The sequence below is a fragment of the Lampris incognitus genome, chromosome 8 (assembly GCF_029633865.1).
Source record: "Lampris incognitus isolate fLamInc1 chromosome 8, fLamInc1.hap2, whole genome shotgun sequence".
Classification (NCBI taxonomy): domain Eukaryota; kingdom Metazoa; phylum Chordata; class Actinopteri; order Lampriformes; family Lampridae; genus Lampris; species Lampris incognitus.
The window spans coordinates 54,014,825-54,038,906 of NC_079218.1; the positions used below are offsets into that span (position 1 = coordinate 54,014,825).

At 43.4% G+C, this 24,082-nt stretch overlaps 1 protein-coding gene across 1 annotated transcript in view; it reads left to right on the forward strand.

Annotated features, from left to right (window-relative positions):
• The first annotated feature begins 21,037 nt into the window (after positions 1 to 21,037).
• The window catches only part of LOC130117273 (hepatic and glial cell adhesion molecule-like), a 50,935-nt gene continuing 47,890 nt past the window's right edge, over positions 21,038 to 24,082 (forward strand). Inside the window, exon 1 of the mRNA XM_056285477.1 lies at positions 21,038 to 21,210. Within this exon, the coding sequence (XP_056141452.1) occupies positions 21,060 to 21,210 (151 nt within the window). The 5' untranslated portion in view covers positions 21,038 to 21,059. The remainder of the gene's footprint in view (positions 21,211 to 24,082) is intronic.

Below are 24,082 nucleotides of genomic sequence, written 5' to 3' on the forward strand. Positions count from 1 at the left end.
ACAGTATTCACAGTTGCCGTCTCTGTGCTTCCCCAATTCAACCCTCTTGCTAGTCCACAATTTCCCAGTCTTAGCCTTGTCAATTTGATCTCATCTTTCCTAGGCATGTTCACTTTTTTGCCAGGTTTAACAGATGTTTGGATGCTGTATAGCTTTATCCCTCTATCAAAGAAAGTTGAATTAGTTCATCTGGATACAACGTTTATTGACAGATACGTTTCATCACTCATCTAAGTGACCTCTTTAATCTAAACTGACTGCAGACATCCATCCCCACCCTTATAAACAATACAGTTGCATAACGACGGAAATAGGCATGACCACTAACTAGCGTTAAAATGGCCATGTGGCCATCCATAAAACGGCCATTTCAGGTTTACCAGAGCCTTCCTATCAACTGTAGCAGCAAAGATATACTTCCCCTCAATGGTTGTTTCCTACATCACCTATTGTCTTATAAGCTGGTCTAGCACACACGCGGCAGCATTAAAACCAATGGAATCGTTAAACAAACAAGCACTCAAAACCTTAGACAGAAGACATTCACTTTTCATCATTGCCATATTCTAAAAAAGTATAATCTACTTAAGCAGGGAAAACCTCATTAAATACAAAAGCGTCTGGTGTTAGACGTGATAGGGGTTTTATTTGCCTTTTCCCCTTCTTCCTTTTCTTACATACTTGGACTGGTTTTCAGTGAGAAATGATTGGAGGTGTGGTTAAGCAGTGTTTATAAGAGGACGTAACTGTGTGGCACAGGTGCATCCCCTGCAGTTAATTAATGGCAGCAGTTTGCATACATATGCCTCAGGCTACACCATTTTGAACACGCTGTTCAGGACACTACAAGTCCACACCTTTCCAGCTCAAGACCATCAAACCTAAGCTGAAATAACATACCAAGACAGTGTCCACCACTTACGGGAGCTGTGAGACCCATATGGCCGAGGCCTTGTTGGGGGGGACCTGCTAGCCTGCTACCTCGGTAACTGGCCCACCTCCCGGCTATTCTTGGAAATCAGTCCTTCTTCCCTCGTTTCCATCTTTTCTACACACTCCAGGTTAGGACTAGTATTGCCTGCTTAGGCCTTAACCCCTAGACCCGACTAGTCCGTAACACTGCCTAGTTTATAAGATCATGCATGGTTTAGCGCCTCCTCCTCCTCTGTCCAGCTTCATCAACTTCAAATCTGCCACAAACAGAGCTACTAGAGGTGCAGCTAGCCGGGGCTGCACAATCCCACTCAGGAGAACTGCATTTAGTCAGGCCGTCTTCTCCTTTAGAGCATCATATCAATGGAACTCTCTACCACAATCAATTAGAGTCCCCATCCTATTATTCATTTAAGTGCCATGTGAAGAAATGGCTTATTAGGAACCAACAATGCCAAAATTGATGCTGTTCGTACACACTTTTAACATGTTGTTATTTTCTTGTTTGCTTGCTCTTGGTCTTGGTCTTGTATTTGTATTTTTTTTATTTTTGTACTATTGTAGAGCCAAAGGAACGGAGAAGGTTCACACTTTAGCCATGTAGGCAACTTTCTTTAATCCACGGTAAATCAGAGAGACAACAAAACCATAGCTCGACTGAGCGGAGGCGGCAAGAATAATCAGAAAACTGGCTGAACAACCATAACTTAACCCTGCGTTAACCTGCCAGGGCAACCCTGACTTAACCCTTAGTTCCTGGGGTGAATTCTATCCCCAATACGTGTCCACCACACTATTCTATTATCCTAGGGTGCTGAACAACATGAGGCAAAGGGACTGGCGATGGAAACTAGCCCATTAGCGAGCTCGGGTAGATTTACATTTGTTTCAGATGTTGATTAATGGACATTGTCCCTTCCCAAATAAACGTTTTAAATAAATAAATAGATAAATGTGTCCTAATCACAGAGGATTGGGGAATATTTGTAATCACAGCATTGTAAGATGGTTACAGATGTACTCTTAGCCCCCCCCCCCCCCCCCCCCCCGGTTCAGGGATGTTCACATAGATGGCCTCTTTGACTCCCCGTTCAAACCAGCGTTCCTCCTTATCAAGGACGTGCACAACTGCACATCCTCATCCTTGATAGAGTGGCCTGTAGATGGGTGTAGACTGTGGTGTCCTGGCCTGACGCATTTGCTCTTCTGTGTTGTGCCATCCTCTTGGCCAGCATCTGTTTAGTTTCCCCAAAGTACAAGTCACGGCAATCCTCCTGGCACTTAACAACATACGTATTATACGTACTATATAATATAGTACGCTTGTACTATATGTACTAGTGTACTATAGTATTGCTCTGTTTGTGCCAGGGGACCTGATCTTTGGGGTCGACCAACTTCTGGCACAGCGTGTTTGGGGGTTTGAAAGCAACTGAGACAGGGTGTTTGGAAAATATGTGTCTCAACTCTTCCAACACCCCCCCCCCTCCACACACACACATACAGAATCACCACTGGTTTACACTTAAACAGCTGTTGTCCTTCTCTCTGCGATTGGCTGGTGCACTGTTTGGGTGTCTTCCTAGCTTTGACAAAAGCCCAGTTAGAATAACCACACTTAACCAGGGCCTGCTTAATGTAGGACTGCTCCCCTTTTCTGGGCACTGTGTCGGTGGGGACACCGTCAGCTTGGTGGTACACCATCCTGATAACTCCTAGTTTGTGCTCCAGTGGATGATGAGAGTCAAACCTTAAGTACTGATCAGTATGTGTTGGTTTGCAGTAAACAGAAACAATTAATTGTCCCCCATAATCAATTGCAATTTCACAGTCTAAGAAGGCTAACCTGTCATTTTTCACATCCTTCCTGGTAAACATGATGTGGTTGACCACGGAGTTAATCTGTCGCCATCTTGCAATGCTGTGATTGCAAACATTCCCAAACCGTCTGTGAATAGTACACATGGCCATTGTAACTCTCGTTAATGGTCACGCCCATATATACATATGAAACTGGTTTCGCTCATTATGCAGCTGTATTGTTTATAAGAGTGGGGATACCTGCAGTCAGTTTAGACTGAAGAGGTCACTTAGATGAGTGATGAAACGTATCTGTGAATAAACATGTCCAGATGAACTGATTCAACTTTGATTTTTTTTTCAAGTTGGATTCATTGGGCATGCATAAAGACACTTTGTTCCTCTACTGTCTGCATCCCACTCTTGCTGCCATTGATGCTTCGGTTTCTCACTAATGATGCTGCAGTATCCCATTCTGCCAGATTACACTTTCACATCTACACTGTGCATGACTGAACTTGCCCGAGCTACCCTATCTGTCACCTCATTGCCCTCAACCCCAGCATGTGCTGGCACCCATAGAAAACCCACACTACATACCTGCCTCTCCAGTTTAATGACCATCGTTAAAGTCCCCCCAACCATGTCTGGTCTAGCTCTGACCCCCTTATGCCATCAAGGTAGACAATGAATCGGTGCACAGCACAACTTTACCCAAACCCCTTCTTCCACCCACCACAGTTCCCACAATAAATTGACTAATTCTGTAGAGAATATTGCTATCCCATCAGGCAACCTTCTGCTTTGACAGATTTGCAAATGGGTTACATATAAGTCAAATCCTACTCTTCTGCTTTCAGGATCTCTTGAGCTATACATGTAGATACTTACTATATAGTTACCCCAACTATTCCTTAGGTGTTCCTCTACATATGCCACATGATTTCCTATTTTACCTTTCTGTATTAGTTCTTTTATTGACAAGTCCACATCAGCCTCTGTCCACAGTGATCGAGAGATAGGTGGCCAGCATACAAAGGGCCCTACCTTTACTCCACTAAATCCCAGTTCCTTTCAGTATTTTCTTATGGAATTTATATAGCTGCCCCTATTAAGCCTACTGCCACCTCTTTCAAACTCCCAGCACCCCGCTAGCAGAGAAATTGATGGAGAGCTGATCCAAAGCCTTTTAATGTTGTCCAGTAATTTGGCACCAATTTCGCACAGTGCAGCCTCAGTGGAGCCTCCCCCGTTTTGACCAGTAGCGGCAGGATTGGCGTTTTCCAGAATGCCCCAATGCACAGCCTCAGAGCCTTGGCCTGAACATCCAATTTAGCCAGTGTAGATTTGGCGGCCAAACCTTAAACCAAGCACCCACACTCAAATAGTCCTCTTATCATAGCCTTATAAATGATGAGCATTCGTTTCCAGTCTGCCCCCCAGCAACATCCAGTCAAGCATCTCATAATATTTATTACTGTCTCAAACTTACCAATTTTCACACAGGCGCTCTTGTATGTCAATTTTTCATCCAACCACACACACCTAAAAACTTAAAGACCCTAAATCTTTCAAGGGATTCTCTATATACCTTAAGCCCCTGACTATCCATTTTCTTCTTTCTACCAAAGATCACATATTTTGCATTTGTTATCGACAACCTAAAACCCAATTTATCAGCCCAAGCCTGCACCTCAACCAAGGCACTCTGAATCTGCTTCATTAAATAGCCAACATTATGGAAACTCTTCCATATTGCTCCATCATCTGCAAAAAGAATTACCAAAGCCATCTACCACTTCATCAAACATATGATTTACCATTATATTAAATTGGATAGGACTGATAACACATCCCTAATGGAGTGATCACGTGATGAGATCGGCGCTGGCGCCGTACTATGGTGACTCGCTATGAGCTACTCTCGATTTGTTGTATGTTTTCGTGTTATATGTAGCTTTTGTTGTCACTTTTGCACATCTTTCACTTCCATCCATTCATCATCCGAACCGCTTATCTGCTGGAGCCTATCCCAGCAGTCATTGGGCAGCAGGCGCGGGGACACCCTGGACAGGCCGCCAGGCCATCACACACACACACACACCTAGGGGCAATTTCAGTATGGCCGAGTCACCTGACCCCTACGTACATGTCTTTGGACTGTGGGAGGAAACCGGAGCACCCAGAGGAAACCCACACAGACACGGGAAGAACATGCAAAACTCCACACAGATGACCACTCCCAAAGTTGGACTTCCCAGGGGTTCGAACCCAGAACCTTCTTGCTGTGAGGCGATCACGCTAGCCATTGTGCTGCCCATCTTCCACTTCTAACACACAATTTTAAGTAGAAATGTAGACAAATTTCCACGCACTTTAGCGGGGACCGGCCTTTTGTGAAAGGTCTACCAGGCCGTGGTGACGCTTGTCCGTCCTCACTTCACGGGAAATTCTGCGACCAACCCAGAAGTTGATAATACATTATGGAAATGAACTCCAGGCCCTATGACTGACACTGCAGTCACTCCTGTAATATAACAAAACTCTCCTGTATTTCTAGATTGTATTAATTGGACTTTAAATAACTTCAAAGAAAATTGCAAATTAATAGGCAGCAATGGCCCAACTAGCCATTAGCTCAAATCGGCTAAGAAATATATCTATATTGATTGGACACAATGGGGTACACGGCAAGGTGGCGCAGTGGTTAGCGCGGTCGCCTCACAGCAAGAAGTTCCTGGGTTCGAGCCCCAGGGTGGTCCAACTTTGGGGGTTGTCCCGGTTCGTCCTCTGTGTGAAGTTTGCATGTTCTCCCAGTGTCTGCGTGGGTTTCCTCCAGGTGCTCCGGTTTCCTCCCACAGTCCAAAGACAGGTAGGTCAGGTGAATCGGCCGTGCTAAACTGTCCCTAAGTGTGCGTGCGTGTGTGGGCCGTATGATGGCCTGGCGGGCTGTCCAGGGTGTCTCCCCGCCTGCCAGCCAGTGACTGCTGCGATGGCTCCAGCATCCCCGTGACCCTGAGAGCAGGATAAGCGGTTCAGATAATGGAGTGGAATGTTCAATGCTTGCTTTGTTCTGTTGTGGAATTTGAGTGGTAATGGTCTTTAACTGTGATCTACAGAGTGGTCTTGATCTGGTAGTCTGAGATCGATTGCTTCTGTCTCCATCCACTACCAAGGGGAATTCGTGGTGATTTCCCTCATTCCAATAAAATATCACCGAGGAAGGCACCCATCTTATCACCTCAGTGATTATTTCACCCCCTTTTCAGGTATGTTTTAGATTATAAACCGTTAATGTGACCTTTAGTAATTTGTGATTGTTATTGTGATATTTTGAGCAAATAGGAGCTGAAGTTTGTCAAGTTTAGTTGTCTGTCTGTGTGTGTGAGAGAAAACGTGACCCCACACTGTAACAAAGCAACCTGTTGTTTTGCTGAGTGCAGACACCATTTTGTGCTAATACTGTGGATTCACATGTTGTAATATATTTGCTCTGTTATTCGTGTAACATGTTTGATGCACTTTAGTGAGTTTTGTTGAATTTTATGAGTTACTGAGCTTCAACTGTTTTTGGTAAAATACGGTGTATACTATCTTACTTCTCTACTTGCCTATAGCTATGTTATTTTGTAAATTGTTACTTATTTGTGAAGAATTGATTCCAATAAAATACTCATCGAGGAAGCACCCGTCTTATCACTTTGGCGATCATTTCACCCCTTTTTCAGGGGCGTAACATTTTGGAGGCACCGCTGGGATACGCTCTTCAGATGTCCAGTCCCCACAGCCTGCAGTGAGGAAGTTGTTGCTGTTCGAGGGGAGCTGGAAGCTGGTGGCTGAGTTCACGTTACCTGAGACCAGCCGGAGATCATCGGGTAAATTGAAGGCCATTCAGTTCAGAGTCAACTCCTGCACAGTAAAGGTTCCTACTGTCCTGTCAACATGATGACAGCCCTAGAAGAGCTACAGGAGGAGGTAATAGTAGAGTTACTAGAGACAATTTGCTCGGAGTTTGTGATTTCCTTAATATATCAGGTGATCAAAGAGCTGATGTTGAAGGAAAGTCTTGTATATCACGAGTGATTCATGTGATGAAATGCCTTGGAAAGAGAAGAAGGAACGGACTTAGAGGATGGAGGCATGGCAGCATTGTTGCTACTGAAAGACAAAATTGCAGATTTGACCACCTTTCCCTCAGTTTGTGCTGAGGGAAAGGTGGAAAGGACAGGGACAGAGAGAGAAATGGAGGAACAAAGAACGGTGAAGTCTCAGCTTCAGTCCCAACCTACCTTTAGCCCACAAGTCAACATTCAGCTCTCATTCAGTGCTCAGCCACAGCAGCCAAACCCATGTTGGCCCAAAGATTTCAAAATCTCGGCTCAAATAGGTGAACCAGGCCAGAGAGAGAGATTGACATTTTTCAGCCTTGCTCATCAGATTGAGAATGGACTAAACAGAGGTTATCCCGAAGTAGAGATGGTAGATGCTGTAATTAGAGCAGCTATGCAGCTACTTGGAAGGAAAACCCCACCTGACTCTCCCCACGCTCTGACGCATCCTGCGCTCCCACTTTCAAGAAAAGCACCCCACAGAGCTCTACAAGCAGCTAGCTTCTGAAGCACAGAACAGCAAAGAAATCCCTCAGATTCCTCATGCGAGTTTTAGATTTGAGGCAGAAAGTACTGTTTGCGTCCCAAAAGTCAGAGTCAGGGCTTAAGTACGACCCAGCTTTAGTCCAGAGCATGTGTTTACAGACATTACTTATCGGTCTCCAGAATGATAGTATCAGAATAGATATGCAGCCCCTCCTACAGGATCCTGAAACCTCAGATGAGTTTTTGTTAGAGAGGTTAAATATCGCCTGTGCTAATGAGACCAAAACAAAAAACAAAAAGAAGCATAGCACCCCACAGTCAGCCTCAAGTGTAAGTCTAGTGCAGTCAGAAGATAATTTACCTGCTAAGTGCCCTGTGAAGCAAGCCAAAACAACGGGTCCCCCTGAACTGCTAACAGAGATACAAGAACTTAAGGTAGGCGTAGCTTCTTTAAAAGGTCTCAGTGCAAAGATAACTCAGATTAAAGACACTCTACAGCAGACAAGGTTCCAGCCACAGCCCTGTACTCCACCTGCAGTTAGGTCAGATAGACACCCTCAGCTACCTGTGCCACCGCAGCAGTATTACAACAGCTACAGTCAGCCTCAAGCACCTGCTCCAATGCGACTTCAGTACGGACCTAACCAGTACGCCAACTGCCCTCTCCGGGTTCCACGGAGATGTTTTGTCTGCCAGCAGACAGGAGTGAATGAACGCTGCATGCACTGTTACTGATGTGGAAGTGGAGAACATTTCCAAGCCGGATGCAAAATCAAGAGGAATCAAATCACCTAGAGAGGCTCCTTTAAACGTGGAATGGTGCTAACCGTAACTAGCAGAGTACCAGAAATGTGCAAATTGTGGCAGTGTAGATTCACCTGACAATTGAAACAATGCTCATCTTGTAAAGAGAGACTGTATTGTTCAAAACCATGTCAAAACAAAACTGGACTGAACACAAGAAAAAATGCACTTACCTGCCCCCTCTAGCTCGAGTTGGCCACCCCCACAAAGTCACCTCGCCAGTTGGCAGGCAGCGCCTTATTGGATGTTATCTGAATGCCCATCAACTGCAAGCTTGGGGACACGGGTTCTCAGGTATCAATAATTGATGAAAGAGGGAAGGAAGAATACTTTCCAACTATAAGGCTAAGAGATGTTTCAGAGATCCTCGACTCACCTCATAATGTTGTTGTAATACAGTAATTTGACAATTGGTGTCGCTGATGCGCTGCACCGTCCTCTAGTGTCTGCTTGTAGTTCCGGTTTGACTTCCTGAATAAACACGTGAAAGAGCAACAGGTTATGGGCCCAGAACGTCGCTAAAAGGCTGTTTTACATGGAGTTTTGTGTGAGATAAATGGTGTTGAGTAATTCACAATGGAAGATAAGCTGTTTATTGACAAGCTGAGCGGACCAGAGAACTGGGCAACGTGGAAATCTCAGATGGAACACTTGCTGAAAGCGAAAGGACTGTGGGGCATGCTAATGGAGACGGATATCCTAGCCGCAGATGCTAATGCACGTGCACAAGCTGAATTCACGAAACGGAGAGAGAAGGCATTCTCCGTGTTAGTGCTGAATGTAAGTACACCCCAGTTGTACCTGATAACAAGCTGCCAGACTCCAAAAGAGGCGTGGAACACACTGAAAGGACATTTTGAGAGAGATACTTTGCACAGTAAAAAATGATCATATGCTGCCATTCAAGTAAAGGGCGTTTTTTATTTGATTTGACCCGATGTAATTGCATTTATGATATTTTGGGTCTATATATGTATTAAAATCACTTTAATTCAAAGGAAATCAGGGCCTCATTGGTTTAATGTATTTGACTGATTTAAAACCAAAGACTATTTTTCCATCCAGTGTGTCACGTGACTACTGACGTAGCCAAACTTCGGTACTCAAAATCTCTTGATTTTCCGCCATTTTTCTTTTCACCGCGCGGAGCCCTGAGGAGAAGTCAAGTTCACTGCCAACTTGTGCCAAGTGCCAATTTCTCGGTAAGAAGTGAGCTGAAGCGCGAAAAAACCCAGTAAACGTTGAATATCTACATGTTTTTGTAACATTTGGCACACTCGGGTGTGATTTTTAAGTGACTGTTCCTGAAGAAAAAATATTTCAGATGTGAAATGAAGGAAGGAGAAAGTTTAAATGAACATTTAAAACGAATGAAGGAACTGACTGATCAGCAAGGAGCAATAGGTTCTGTGATTGAAGAGGAAGACCAAATTATAACACTCTTGGGTAGTTTGCCACCAAACTATGCTACAATTGTCACTGCGCTAGAAACAAAGATTGACAATTTGACACTGCAGTTTGTTCAGCAAGCATTAATAAATGAAGAGCAAAAGCGAGTGAATGCTAATGATAACTCCAGTGGTGCTACGTCAGGTGGTGCATCAGCCATGTCATCACAATTTCGTGGAGATATGCAGACTAACTCCAAGGCAGTGGGAGCTGAAAGACCAAGCACGTGGAGATGTTACAAATGATGTTACAGAACAGGCTGCCCACACCTGTCCTGAAGCAAGAGACACCCTACGAGAGATGATGTGGCAAAAAGCTGGACATGAGTCACATGAGAGTGTTTGGCTTTGTTGCTTATGCACATATACCAGACATAGAGAGAAGAAAACTGGACAATAAGGCTGTGAAGCTTCGTTTCATGGGATATGCAAACAATGCCAAAGGCTATCGCCTGTTTGATGAAAAGAAAAGGAGGATTCTAATTCGTCGTGATGTCATCTTTAATGAATCAGACTTCGACTGGAAACAGGAAGTGGAAGTGACCTGTTCAGAGGACGAGGTAACCATGAACACATGAGAGTGGAACACCAGATGATGAGGTCACTGTCGATGAAGCTGCTAGAGAAGGCGGCAGAATTAGAAGGGCTCCAAGGAGATATGGATATGATGAGTTGGCTGATATAGTGACTGTTGATCATTATGCCAATGTGTGTCGTGTCATAGAGCCAAGCACACTGAAAGAAGCAATGATGAGTACTAATGACATGAAGGCAGATATCTTGACCAAGTCACTGACTAAACAGAAGTTTGATTATCTTAGGAGAGAGATTGGGCTTTTTCTTATGTAATTCTGTTTACTGTAATAGGCTCTGTTTTTCTGTTGAAAATGGTAAGAAAGCTGTAAGCAAGGTAAAAGGAGTAAGAAAAGGAATCTTGCAAGTTTTTTCAGTTTAATGATTTATTATCTTGACATTATTTGTGAAGGAGAGCACGGCTCTTAGTAATATAATTTAGTGTGATGTGCCTTAATGCCATTGTAAAATTTAGTGGGAGTGCTGTAATACAGTAATTTGACAATCGGTGTTGCTAATGCGCTGTACTGTCCTCTAGTGTCTGCTAGTAGTTCCGGTTTGACTTCCTGAATAAACACGTGAAAGAGCAATAGATTTGACATTGACTGCCGCCAATGCAACTGAAATGTGGTACTCGGTATGGATTGAAACAGCTTTCCGGCTCGCCTCTGAAACTGACCAAGCAGAAGAAGTGATTATTCTATTGCCGGTAATGAAAGGCTGGCACCTGTCTCATTCCATTATGAGCTTTAATGGGATTGAGCACATCCTGACAAAGACCGAAAAGACTAAACTCTATAGCACAGTGAGGAAAGTTTTCCCAAGTATTAAAAGAAACAAGGTGAGAGCTTTTATACAGGCTGTGTCTATACTGAGGCAGCATGTTGGAGAAAACAGGCTTGGCGCTCCAGTCATAATTATGGAGGTGGTAGATTCTCATGTAGTACTCTGTGAGTGGTATCTCTGGCAGTAGTATCCTGACCAGGCGGTTTGTGTTGACCACTTGCGCCACACTGATTTTGACGTGCAAATATGGGCAGTTTCATGCCAAACTTGCCCATGAACAATCACTCACCACCTGTCCATGGGGTTCATCCACAATAAACTTTAAAGACAATCTTCTCAAGGCACAGGCACCTCGTCTGGGGTCATGACCCCGTGACACCTTTTGATGTTCCATGGCTGTGTATCCCAAACCCAACAGCAAGTCATCTGAAACACACAAATAACTGAGATCCAGATTGACAAGGCCTCACATGGTCTGCAGGATATGAGGCAGGTCACGGTTTCGGTGGATTTGCGGGGCACTGGAGAAAAAAAACCCTCCAGGTTTAGAGAGGAGATTCCTGAATGTCCTGGGAGGTACCTTTGGCAAATTGACAAGTCTTAAGAGTAGCTCCAGACCCTGACTCTGCGTGATGCGCATCCCCTTCAGGTTTACGGAGGTGAGCCATTGGGCCCCTTGAAAGGTATGTTGGCACATCACCATCTCAGGGCGGCAGCCATGGGACCAGTCCTGGCACAGGCAGGACCATTTTAATACTTCACTGTGCCCCTGGCCAACAACATGCAAGTGCCCCCCCCCATGATCGCATTATAGCCATCATCATCAAGTGCATTTCAATAATAAAATATCTTCAAGAGAAATTATGAACAGATGCACAAATGTTCAATATGGCTTTGTTTAATTCATAGAACTAATTCCATAGAACTCAGTATAGTAGCACACAGTAAATTGATGCTTCAATATCTAGCACATCAGTTGACTGCAACAGTAAAATAAAGCAGATACTTGAAAGTACAAACAGTGTCACAGGAGAGAGACTAAACTTCAAACCACAGAGATTATTTTGAAAATACAATAATGGGAAATTATTGGTTATCTTATCGCTATCAGCCATGAGAAGTAGGTAATTATTGGTTGGAGTAAAAAAAAAATCCATATCGTGCATCCCTATTTGTAAGAGCATGTTTAACTAATATAGGCCAACATTTTCTGCTATGAAACAAATCATTGTATGGCTCGATTTCATTTAGCAGATGGACCTTACATACTGTCCTTCTTTCTTGACTTTAAATATGCAAACTGGTGCACAATATCCTCAAAATCAAGACTTAACAAGTTCCGTGTTCGATGGCCAGGACTGAAAGTGAAGAAAGCCGTCTCTGTGACATTGTGGTCCTCAGCTCATTTTTTACTCGTTTTAAAACGAAAAATGACCTCTCACCCTCACAATTTGAGACAGGCGATGTTAAAAACATTCTTAGCGCAACATACTGTAACGTGCATGGATAAGTAGACACGCTGGCCACTGGCTCGCGGGTCTGACCCTTTAGTCGAGCGGTTAGCGATGTCTCCTGCGGAGCGGGTGATATGGGTTCGCTTCCCGGCCGCGGCAGCTCCTGTGGTTGCGTTGTCCCCCGAATTCGCTACAATACATAATCGGAAATGTTGTCTTAAGACTATTACTCTCAAGAATTTGCAGCAACTGTGCAGGGGACGTCTCATTCTGTACAAAATGAGTGAACTGTAAGAGATCGTTCGCCAAGGACGTATGTCCAGGTCTGTCGGATAAGTGGAGCTAAGCTTCGCAGCTCTTTCACGCCCATCACGTTCATCACAGTCCCTCTCAAATAAAACGCCAAAGAGTTCAGACACATCTGTGTAAGCATCGATCCATTTTGATAGGCAGGAAGTGAGTCTGTCGATGACATAATATGTTGCAACTTTAAATCTCAGACTGCCATTAGTAAAGGTGACTTCGCCGTCATCATCAGACTCGTCTGCAAATTTTTCTTTTTCTTACACGTTGAATGTCAAACTGGTAGTCTTATGTAGCACTAACAGAGCGTGCTGATTCGTCCAGCTCTGCAAACTGGTCTCGTAGAGTGCCAACATAGGAGTGCAATGATCACAGAAGACCAACAGCAGTTGCTAAATCCATGTCACTTTTTTTGTAGTTGATCACTTGTTGCTTTAAACCTGCCCAGTACCCTCTCCCACAAAATAGTCATTGTTACCGTCTCCAGTTTATCAAGTTTGGAAACCAGCACAGCAGCCTCGTGTTTGGTTTGGAGCGCTTCATCACAGCCCAAGGCTATTTTGGCCAATGCATCTCTAATTGCCTTGTAATTCTCTTTCAGAGCTTTGGTGGAGTCTGCTCTACAGCTCCATCTGGTACTGCAGAGGTATTTTAAAGTGTGGTTACTGTAATAGTCGCTGTTTTTTAGTGCTGTATTCCAGCGATGGGTTGAGGCACTGCAAAATGTATACAGAGACTGTAGCAGTTCAAAAAAAGAGTCGACCCCCTCACAGCAATCATCATTGCTATTGACACCCACAAGAGTCAACGAGTGGGCAGCACACAGTGTATATTGGATTATAGGGTTTTCTTTTTTTAACTGCGCTTGGAGTCTGTTGTATTTGCCAGACATGTTGCTCGCATTATCATCACTTTGCCCACGACAGTTTGACAAGTCCAACCCCAGGTTTCCATCCATATTAATCAGTTTCAGATAAGCTAACACCTGTGTGGCTGTGGATGGGCTCAAACCCGATGAATCTCTCTACCACTTTGCCATCTGAACTGACAGATCGAAAAACAAACGTGAGTTGATCCACGTGTACTAAATCTGGTGTTGAATCAACGATTGCAGCGAAATATTTAGCATTTCTGATTTCCCCTGCTATAGCTTGCTTAGTTTTCTCACCCATTAATGAAATGAACTCCTCACACACGGTTGAGGACAGGTAGGAGGGCTTACATTTACCCTTATTGCCATGCTTTTCGATGTGCTCCTTTTAAAAAGGGGTCAAACTCTGCTATCAGTTCAAGTAGTCCCAAATAGTTTCCATTGTGCTCAGAGCCCAGCAGTTCATTGTCCCCTTGGAATGGCAGTCCTGTCGCTCCCAAAAATCTAATGACAGCGACCACACGTCTAAGTACCTCTTTCCAATACCGTTGCTCTGCCTCACACTGCCGGGCAAGAGCTGCGTCCACTCTGCAGAAGTGTTTAGACCTCTGCATTAACGAAAATACGTTTTGTCTATGTTCTGCACCCTTTTTTTATGATCGCTGATCCTCTATGGATGTTTCCAATCGCTGAATCCGCTGATAAATGCATGGTTTGCAGGCATAGCAGTAAACAGAGCCAGTCGACGGCAAATAAAGTAGCCATTCCCTTGGAACAATGTGATTATTTAACATAACTAATCGAGCTTAGTTACGTGTCTGCCTGTGTGTGTGAGAGAGAACAATGCCCTATCACCCGATGGGGAATGGTCAAGTGGAACGTATGACTAGAACATTGCTGCAGATGCTTAAGACACTGACTGAGACCCAGAAATCAAACTGGAAGGAGTCCCTGAATAAGCTGGTTTATGCCTACAACTGTACATGTTGCGAAGTGACAGGCTACTCACCATTCTATCTCCTGTATGGCAGATCACCCAGGCTTTCAGTCGATATGCTTTTTGGGCTACACATGAAGTCAGGTTCCAGTGACTAGCGAGATTATGTGGAGAAATGGAAACAAGGTATGGAGGAAGCACATGCCATTGCTAACCAAAGTGCTCGAAATGCTGCTGAAAGGAGTAAAAGGTACTATGACACAGAAGTAAGGAGTTCAGTGCTACAGCCTGGTGAGTGTGTTTTGATTAAAAACTTGACACCCAAAGGAGGACCATGTAAACTCTGGAACTATTGGGAGGACAGGATACAGTTCACACAGTAGTGAGACAAATGGGGTCTGAACTGCCAATTTATGAAGTGAGACCTGAAAAGGGTAACGGACGCTCCAGAGTTCTGCACAGAAACTTACTAATGCCCTGTGATCACTTACCTTTTGAGACACAACCAGAGTTGGCTAAAAACGACAAAAAGAAATGGAAAGAGAGACACCAGCCTGCATCTCAAACTCAAGAGCCTGATGAGGACAGTGGGGACGAGTAGAACTTCATTATGAGCCACTGCAGGCCCCACAGTGTCAGCAGAAAGAAATGAGACATCTGGTGAATCAGATATGGAGCTTGAACACAGACACCCACCAGCGGAGGAGAGAGTTGAAATGCCAACTTCGGCTGCACCACCAGTACAGCCTCTTGAGGGAGATCAGCTGGAGGAGTTCAATGTGCCCGCTGAAAACCTGCAAGGTGATGAAGTAGACTTACCACCTGGGAATTTGCTTGATGAGCACTCACCACATGCCTCTCCCTCAAGTACTGCTGCTGAACCTGAGAATCTGCCCTACCAGTGACCTCAAAGAGAGAGACACCCACCGAGACGTATGACCTATGATCAGCTTGGCATCCCTTCCTGCTGCAGTGTCTAATCAGCACCTCAGTTGTTGCCTGTCTACCCTGCTCCAGGACTGGTCCCATCGCTGCCGCCCTTACAGCCATACTACTTCCAGCCCCCCTTCATGTATGGACCGACAGGCTGAGGCGACAGACTTGACATGATTGACTAAATCCATGGACAATTCAGAGACCGTTAATAGAGACCATTGCCATGGACAAATTCATGGACTGTTGACATTGACTAGTGCCCTGGACAATTCACGGGCTGCATGACAATTTATGGACTGTTCCTATAGACTTTCATTGACAATCTGCAGACTGTTTAAGGACTAACGGACTGTCAAAAGACCTCATTGACTGTTTACGCAGTGGCTAGTCACCAGACATGGATTGTGACCCTTGACCTTTGTTTGAGTCCCAACTCGCAGAAGAAGATCGTCAGTCAAGTTCACAAGAGATTGTGAAAAATAAAATAATAATAATAATGTCGGGATGACATTTACTTTGTAGGCGAGAGTGTGACAGGTTGGAGGGATGAATGGTTCATGTTCATTGCTTGCTTTGTTATGTTGTGCAATTTGAGCAATAATGGTGTTTAACTGTGATCTACAGAGTGGCCTTGATGTGGTAGTCTGAGATCGATTGCTTCTGTCTCCACCCAGTACCAAGGGGAATTCGTGTTGATTTCCTCATTCCAATAAAATACTCAAGGAAGCACCCGTCTTATCACTTTGGTGATTATTTCACCCCTTTTTCAGGTATGTTGTGGATTATAAATAGTTGACGTGACTTTAGTAACCTGTGATTGTGATTTTGAGCAAATTAGAGCGGAATTTTGTCGAGCTTAGTTAAGTGTCTGTGTGTGTCTGTGTGTGTGTGTTGTGTGTGTGTGTGTGTGAGAGAGCGAGTGTGAGAGAGAGAACGTGCCCCCACACTGTAACAAAGCAACCTGTTGTTTTGCCGAGTGCATACGCCATTTTGTGCTAATACTGTGGATTCACATTGAGTTTTGGTGAATTTTATGAGAGTTACGGAGCTTCACCTGTTTTTAGTAAAATACTGTGTATACTATCTTACTTCTCTACTTACCTGTAGCTATGTTATTTTGTAAATTGTTACTTATTTGTGAAGAATTGATTCCAATAAAATACTCATTGAGGAAGCACCCATCTTATCACTTAAGTGATCATTTCACCCCTTTTTCAGGGGCGTAATATTTCATCGTCCCATCACGTGTGTGTGTTTCAGCCCTGTGAAGGCCTGGCGGCCTGTCCAGGGTGTCTCCCCGCCTGCCGCCCAATGGCTGCTGAGATAGGCTCCAGCATCCCTGCACCCCTGACAACAGGCTAAGCGGTTTGGACAATGGATGGACTTGACTGACATTTCTGTCGAAGTCCTACTATACAGTGTTTCCACACTACATACAAGACACATGGATTTACACACATTTCAACAGATTTCACAGAAAATATGTCTTTGTACAGATTTAGTCAGGAGACATCTGGCAGTTACTTTCAGTTGGTTCTTCTAGCTGATTACACACACACACACACACACACACACACACACACACACACACACACACACACACACACAAACCACAAACCAGGCACACACATACACAGAATTGAGACTCATTCTTTCCATTTTAATTGTTGAAATGAAAAAAAAATCACACCATCTGTTTCATAATACACTTCATGTGTCTATTAATAAAGAATTTATTTTTACAGTTTCAAGGCATTTCACTTCTACTTCCAGGTTTGGCAGTATATATTTATTTCCGTTCAGCTGTTTCAACTACATTTTTTCAACTCTGTGATTCTTCAGCTGATACACTCCAGCTTTCCTTTTAGTGCACTTCAACTCCCAGTTCTGCCTGTAGGCGATTATGTTCCAGCTTCCAGTTAACATTTCAGCATTTTCAGCTTCTTTGGGTGCTGACTTCATCTCCCACCTGCCACTATTACACTTAAGTGTGCAAGATTTTCAGTTAAGCAATTAAATGCATTTCAGTTCATATCAGCTGGTTTATCAGCCGTTTTCAGCATTGCTTCAGCAATTTATTTCAGCTGTCAGCCTCCAATTTATTTCAACTTCAGCATCCAAATTTTGATTCTTCATTTCAGCCGTTTTTTTTCCAGCAATTTTCAGCACTGCTTCAGCAGTTTCCTTCAGCTTTCAGCTCCCTCGTTTTACTTTTACAACTCAGCTGTTTTTGCAGCAATTTTAAGCACTGCTTAAAATTGATACTGATATTGATATATCTAGAAAATGCATTTTCTAGATATATACTCTTACAACTGGAACGCCCTCTTAACAGTCACATATAATGTATTATTCTTACCAAGAGATGTCAGTAATGGACAATGAATCACAATATATGACACTCCTCCCCCACTTAATGAACAAGCTGCACTCAATAAACACAACAAAAATGCATCAAAATCACAAGGCAATAGTATGGTATCTAAAACACAACTAAATGTACCATGGGTGTAACCAAAATGTGTAGCATGTCACTGAGTGTTACTGAAATCAACAACCATCCAATACTGTCAAATTGTGTAAAAACAAATGCATCACGCTTGACCTATTCGACTATGTCACAATAAACCAAACACAGCTTCAGTTTTTTTCTCTTTTTTTTTTTTTTACCTGTACTCAGGGAATGAGGTCGATTGCTGTACCCAGACATAACCCTGGGGATTATTCTGCCCCATTCTTCTGGGTATGTCAATAACTACACATTTAGGCGTTCAGGAGACGGCCGTTCTCTGAGGATACCGGTGCTAGCACTGCCACCTGCCGAATCCATGCTGGCTGTAGCAGACAGTTCAGTCTGAAACCGCTGGAGTGGGTCCAGAAGAGACGGGCTCAGTAGCACATGGTACATCCTGGGTGAGTGTGGGCTGACCTGCTGGAATGGCTTAGCACAAACCACTGGTGGAGTTTCCCCAGGTGTTGTAGGTCCAGAACGCAGTGTGTCTCCTCCAGACAATGTCTCAAGTGGTACTGACTGTAAGACACAGGGCCTGTCTGTGCTATGACTGTAGCAGGAACCCAGTTTGGCCCGTTGTTATAGTTACATGCCACTACACGATCACCTGGGTGGATAACCTTTCCTTTGCTCTTTGTCTGCGTCTCTCAACCTGGGCTTGTTGTTTTAGCAGAACAATCTCTTTAGTCTTGGAGGGTTTCAGAAGGTCGAGGTTGCAGTGTCACTTTGCTTGCTTCGAGCGCCTCGGTATTTTCCTTGAATGAAACGGCGTCTTTGGCAGAGCTAGAGCTGGTCCCTTAGTGGCACCTTCAAACGTTTCCACGTGCTGTTTAGCTCTAACTCGCTGGCCTGGCATATTTTCACAGCATATTGTAGCGATTCGGGGGACAACGCAAACCACAGAAGCTGCCGCGGCCGGGACGCGAACCCGTATCGCCCGCACCGCAGGAGACATCGCTAACCGCTCGACTAAAGGGTCAGACCCACGAACCAGCGGGTTACACTTCTAGGGGGGTACTGTAACGTGCATGGATAAGAAGACACGCTGGCCGCTGGCTCGCGGATATGACCCTTTAGTCGAGCGGTTAGCGATGTCTCCTGCAGTGCGGGCGATACGGGTTCGCCTCCCGGCCGCGGCAGTTTCTGCGGTTGCGTTGTCCCCCGAATTCACTACAATATTTTCACAGCATTGTTCAAACGGAGTTCCGCTTCTCTTACCAATATTTCTATTTCTTGGCACATGTGCCGAACATAATTTGATCATGAATCATTGATTCGCAGTGCATTGAAGTTACAGGTACTAGGCTTTAGCTTAAGGTCTGTGAGAAAACTTACCAAAGTCTCACCTTCGTGTTGCATCTGCGATGTAAACACATACCTCTCGTAAGTCTCGTTCTTTTTTGACAGGCAGTGTTCGTCGAATTTCTTGATGACTTCGTCCAGCTTGTTTTGTCCCCCTCGTTTGCAAACGGAAATGTGTTGTACACCTCCAGCGCATCAGCTCCAGCGATGGTGAGTAGCATGGTGGTCTTTGGCTTATTTGACGCCCCTGTCACCCCTATAGCCGCGACATACAGCTTGAACTGCTGTTTTAAATTTCTCCAGTTCGCGTCTACATTTCCACTTAACTTTATAGTCCCCGGTGGTTATATCGCATCCATTTTCTGTCTGGTTCACTCCTGGTACCATGATGTAATGTTCTGTTATGTAATAAATCAAGCTGACAAGTAATTCTTGTCTCTGTGTATTTAATCACGTATTGTCTGCTCCATGGCTGTCACATGCCCCAACCCTAGAACGTTCTGCGCATGAACCTTAACCCCCAATACTGCCACCTACTGGCCCGGTGGGAACATATTGTAACGTGCATGGATAAGAAGACACGCTGGCCGCTAGCTCGCGGATCTGACCCTTTAGTCGAGCGGTTAGCGATGCCTCCTGCGGTGCGGGCGATACGGGTTCGCTTCCCGGCCGCGGCAGTTCCTGTGGTTGCGTTGTCCCCCGAATTCGCTACATTGGTGTCAGCAGTGGGATGGAGCGACCGTAAGGCCATTGGAAGCGTATGCGCCCTGAGGCGTGAAGGAGCTGATATGCTTAAGCGCGGGGACGCGCTTCCCGAAGGAGGGGGGTAGTGTAACGTGCATGGATAACAAGACACGCTGGCTCGCGGGTCTGACCCTTTAGTCGAGCGGTTAGCGATGTATCCTGCGGTGCGGAAGATATGGTTTCGCTTCCCGGCCGCGGCAGTTCCTGTGGTTGCGTTTTCCCCCGAAATCGCTACAATATCATTACATTACCGACCATCCCCGTCACTGTACTCACGACTCCTCTTTTTCACTGCCACGTGTGTCGTCCTCCCGACGATGAAGCTAATTATCTTTCTTGCTAGCGTCCAATGATCACGGCAGAAAGGGTCCAAAAATAACAGTCCGGCTTGAAATCCTCCTTCCAACCGAGTGCGGGATACACGCGGATGCCGTTTATCCTCGTCGCCACTTTATTGTGAGTATTTCTCCAGCGTATACTGCAAGTTACAATATAAATCACGGAGACCGACGCCTTGGTGCAGCACGTTCTCTTTTATACTCTTACACCGGTGTGCGCCCTCTGGCGACAGTTACACGTAATGTTATTTTTACCAATAGATGTCAATAATGGAACATGAATCAGGAATCCGGTGTGCTGGGTGCAGACCAGAAAGAAGGAAAAAATGGATACCGATGACAACGAGCAGGTTAATGCTGATGAACTGGTGGCAAATACAAACAAAACAACAACAAAAAAGAGAAGCAATCATCAGCTGATGATTGCTTATGGCATGAATCCTGCTTGTACTGTCTCATAAAGAATTTACTTGACTCACTGGATTATATATATTATATATATGTATACACACACACACGTTAACCCTATACACCCTAACTTTACACACACACACACAACACACACACACACACATTCTACGTGTGTGTGTTGTGTGTGTGTGTGTGTGTGTGTAAATGTGTGTGTGTTCTACCCAAGCCATCTACATTGGCTTTTGTGTAAGTCATGTACCAAGTCACTGCTAAGCCCTGCCATGAAAGAATGTCTGTGTGCTCTGTCCGGGTATGTGCCCAGCATGGGCAAATCCTGCTAACTGTCTTGAAGAGAATTTGTGCCTCAGACCCAAGATGAATGCAGAGAAGGAGGCATCCTTGTATGCCAAAGCCATTCCTCGGGTCTTTCTGCTTATGTGTCACCTTATTTCGTTCCACCCAGGTATGTTAAATTTACTAATTCTTTAAGCAACACAGTTTTGCTCATCATAGGGAAAGGAAATTAGGCGTATCAAAATCAGATTTAGGGCCTTTTTTTTGCTGAATTTCCTCAACTTAATTTTTTTTTACATATATAAGCTTTAAAAATGAAAATCTTTAAATGTGAGAAGTTTTACTTTGATTAAATTTCAAACACTAATCTGATAGTAGAGCAGATTTGGGGAAGATGGTCTGTTTTGTAGCTTAAAAATCTGACAATGGTTTTGAATTTACTTTTAAACCAGTCAGAACCATTGGGACTACAAGATGAAAACTTCATGATGACAAACATTTCTTGGAAATGTAGGCATAGGATAAAATATATAAGATTTGACTCTGAATTTCCCTTGAACTGTTTAGCTGAATACAAAGCAGACGTTTCTTTGAACAAATGCAAACACATAGCATGTTACACAGTATCAAACACATAGGCTGTTATACAGTATCAAACATGATCTTATACAGTATCAAACACATGATGTTATACAGTATCAAGCATATGATGTTATGCAGTATCAAACATGATGTTATACAGTATCAAACACATAGGCTGTTATACAGTATCAAACATATGATCTCATACAGTATCAAACACATGATGTTAAACAGTATCAAGCATATGATGTTATACAGTATCAAACATGATGTTATACAGTATCAAACACATAGGATGTTATACAGTATTAAACACGTTATACAGTATCATACATGATGTTATACAATATCAAACATGTTATACAGTGTCAAGCACATATGATGTTATACAGTATCAAACGTATGATGTTATACAGTATTAAACATAGGCTGTTATACCGTATCAAACACATATGACGTTATCCAGTATCAAACACATAGATGATTTTCAGTAGCAAACACATAGGATGTTATAGAGTATCAAACACATAGGATGTTATACAGTATCAAACACACATGATGTTATACAGTATAGGATGTTATAGAGTATCAAACACATAGGATGTTATAGAGTATCAAACACACATGATGTTATACAGTATCAAACATATATTATACAGTATCAAACATGTTATACAGTATCAAACAGGATGTTATACAGTATCAAACACATATGATGATATACAGTATCAAACATGTTATACAGTATCAACATAGGATGTTATACAGAATCAAACACATAGGCTGATAGACAGTATCAAACATATAGGATATTATACAGTATCAGTTATACAGTACCAGGGCTATTCTGCAGTAGCAGTCCATTACATTTCAGGGTGACCAGGTGTTACGCTTTACGTTACACTAAATTGCATTTTTGTCCTGCATCCGATATATTGAGAAGACATCCTGCATCTTGAAGCAAAATAACAAAAGTTCACAGTTCTATATTCAAACTTTCAAAGCTTGCTTGTAAATTAGTTTTCAGTCAAAAATAAATCAGTGAGGCACATGATCAAATACCACTGTCATTATTGATCATTAGTCATGCCTATAACAATTTATTTTTAATCTGTTATTCAAGCATATTATTTATTGTCATGCACTGACTAGAAGGCGAGAGTGTAACCGCAGGCGAAATAGAAATATGTTTAAGCCTATTATTCATTATATCAAAGTTATGCACATGTTGGTAATCCACAAAAGATAGATACACACATTGTCCCACAAAACCTTGCTGTTCGTTCTGCATTCTGAAAGTTTAAATCTGGTTACTCTTCTACATGTGAGTCTATTGGCCAGACAATGGAAAATATATATTCTAGCTGAACCCTTTACAAACACTCAACCCTTCATGTTGTTCATTTGGGTCAGTAACCACTTAAAGGTTCTCAGTACTTTTCTTGTATACTGTGATGTTGTATTACACTCATTGTATGTTGTTAAAGGTGAAATAGGTGGGCTGCTGTGGCAGTTTTGTGTGATGAAAATGTCAACACTTAGTGGTGAACTTTAGAGTTACATGCTGACATTGCAAAAACACATTCACCAGGTATAGACAATAGCATACGTTGATCTCAAGACTATTACAAAACCAACATGTTCTGGTGTTTGGCAGTGCCATTACTTTGGCGGGTTCATTTTGTTCTATCCTGTCAGGTTAGTGGTTGTGTTTGGTCATTATTGTCACAAGCAGCAGAATCACTGAGCTCTTCTGTTCCTGCTATCCTGGCATGGCGCCTGTGTTGCTCTGAGGATTCTTTTCACTGTCTGCCAACAGGGAATTTACACCAAACAATTGCCACTTTTGTAAACTCATCCCAGCCTTCTCTGGGCACTTACTGCCGTTACCATGGAGAGCAGTCTTTCAACTTTTCTCCAGTACACTCAACCCCAGTGGGTGGGGGATTGCTCACACTCATTTCAGAACCCTACCATCTGCTATCTATATCACTTCCCACTGGCCAGTGGTAGCAAGAAATACAACATTGATAGAGAAGAACACCTTCTTTTTATCTCTTAGGAGTTATTATTGAGGTTCAGTTTGCATTATCCTTACCTTCAGTTAAACAAAAACAGAAAAAAGAAAGAAAGAAAAGAAAAGCAAAACGAAAGGCTTTTGGTCAGCTTTGTAGCATTTATGAAATACTCAGTAATTTGATACAAAAATGAAATGCAAATGAATGGAAAGTAAATGAAAACTCATCTTTAAGAAAACAAGTAATTTTTCCTTTTTCATTCAGTTACACCTCTGCTTACACCTGATATTGTTCCCATCACAAATAGAACACAAATTCTTTGCTTGGTATTCATTTCTTTACCCAAAGTTGCCTACAATTCACGAATATACTGGGAATACACAAGATTTTTGAGTCCGCACACTGTATATCTGCTCCCACTGTGTTTAATGGCAAGATCAA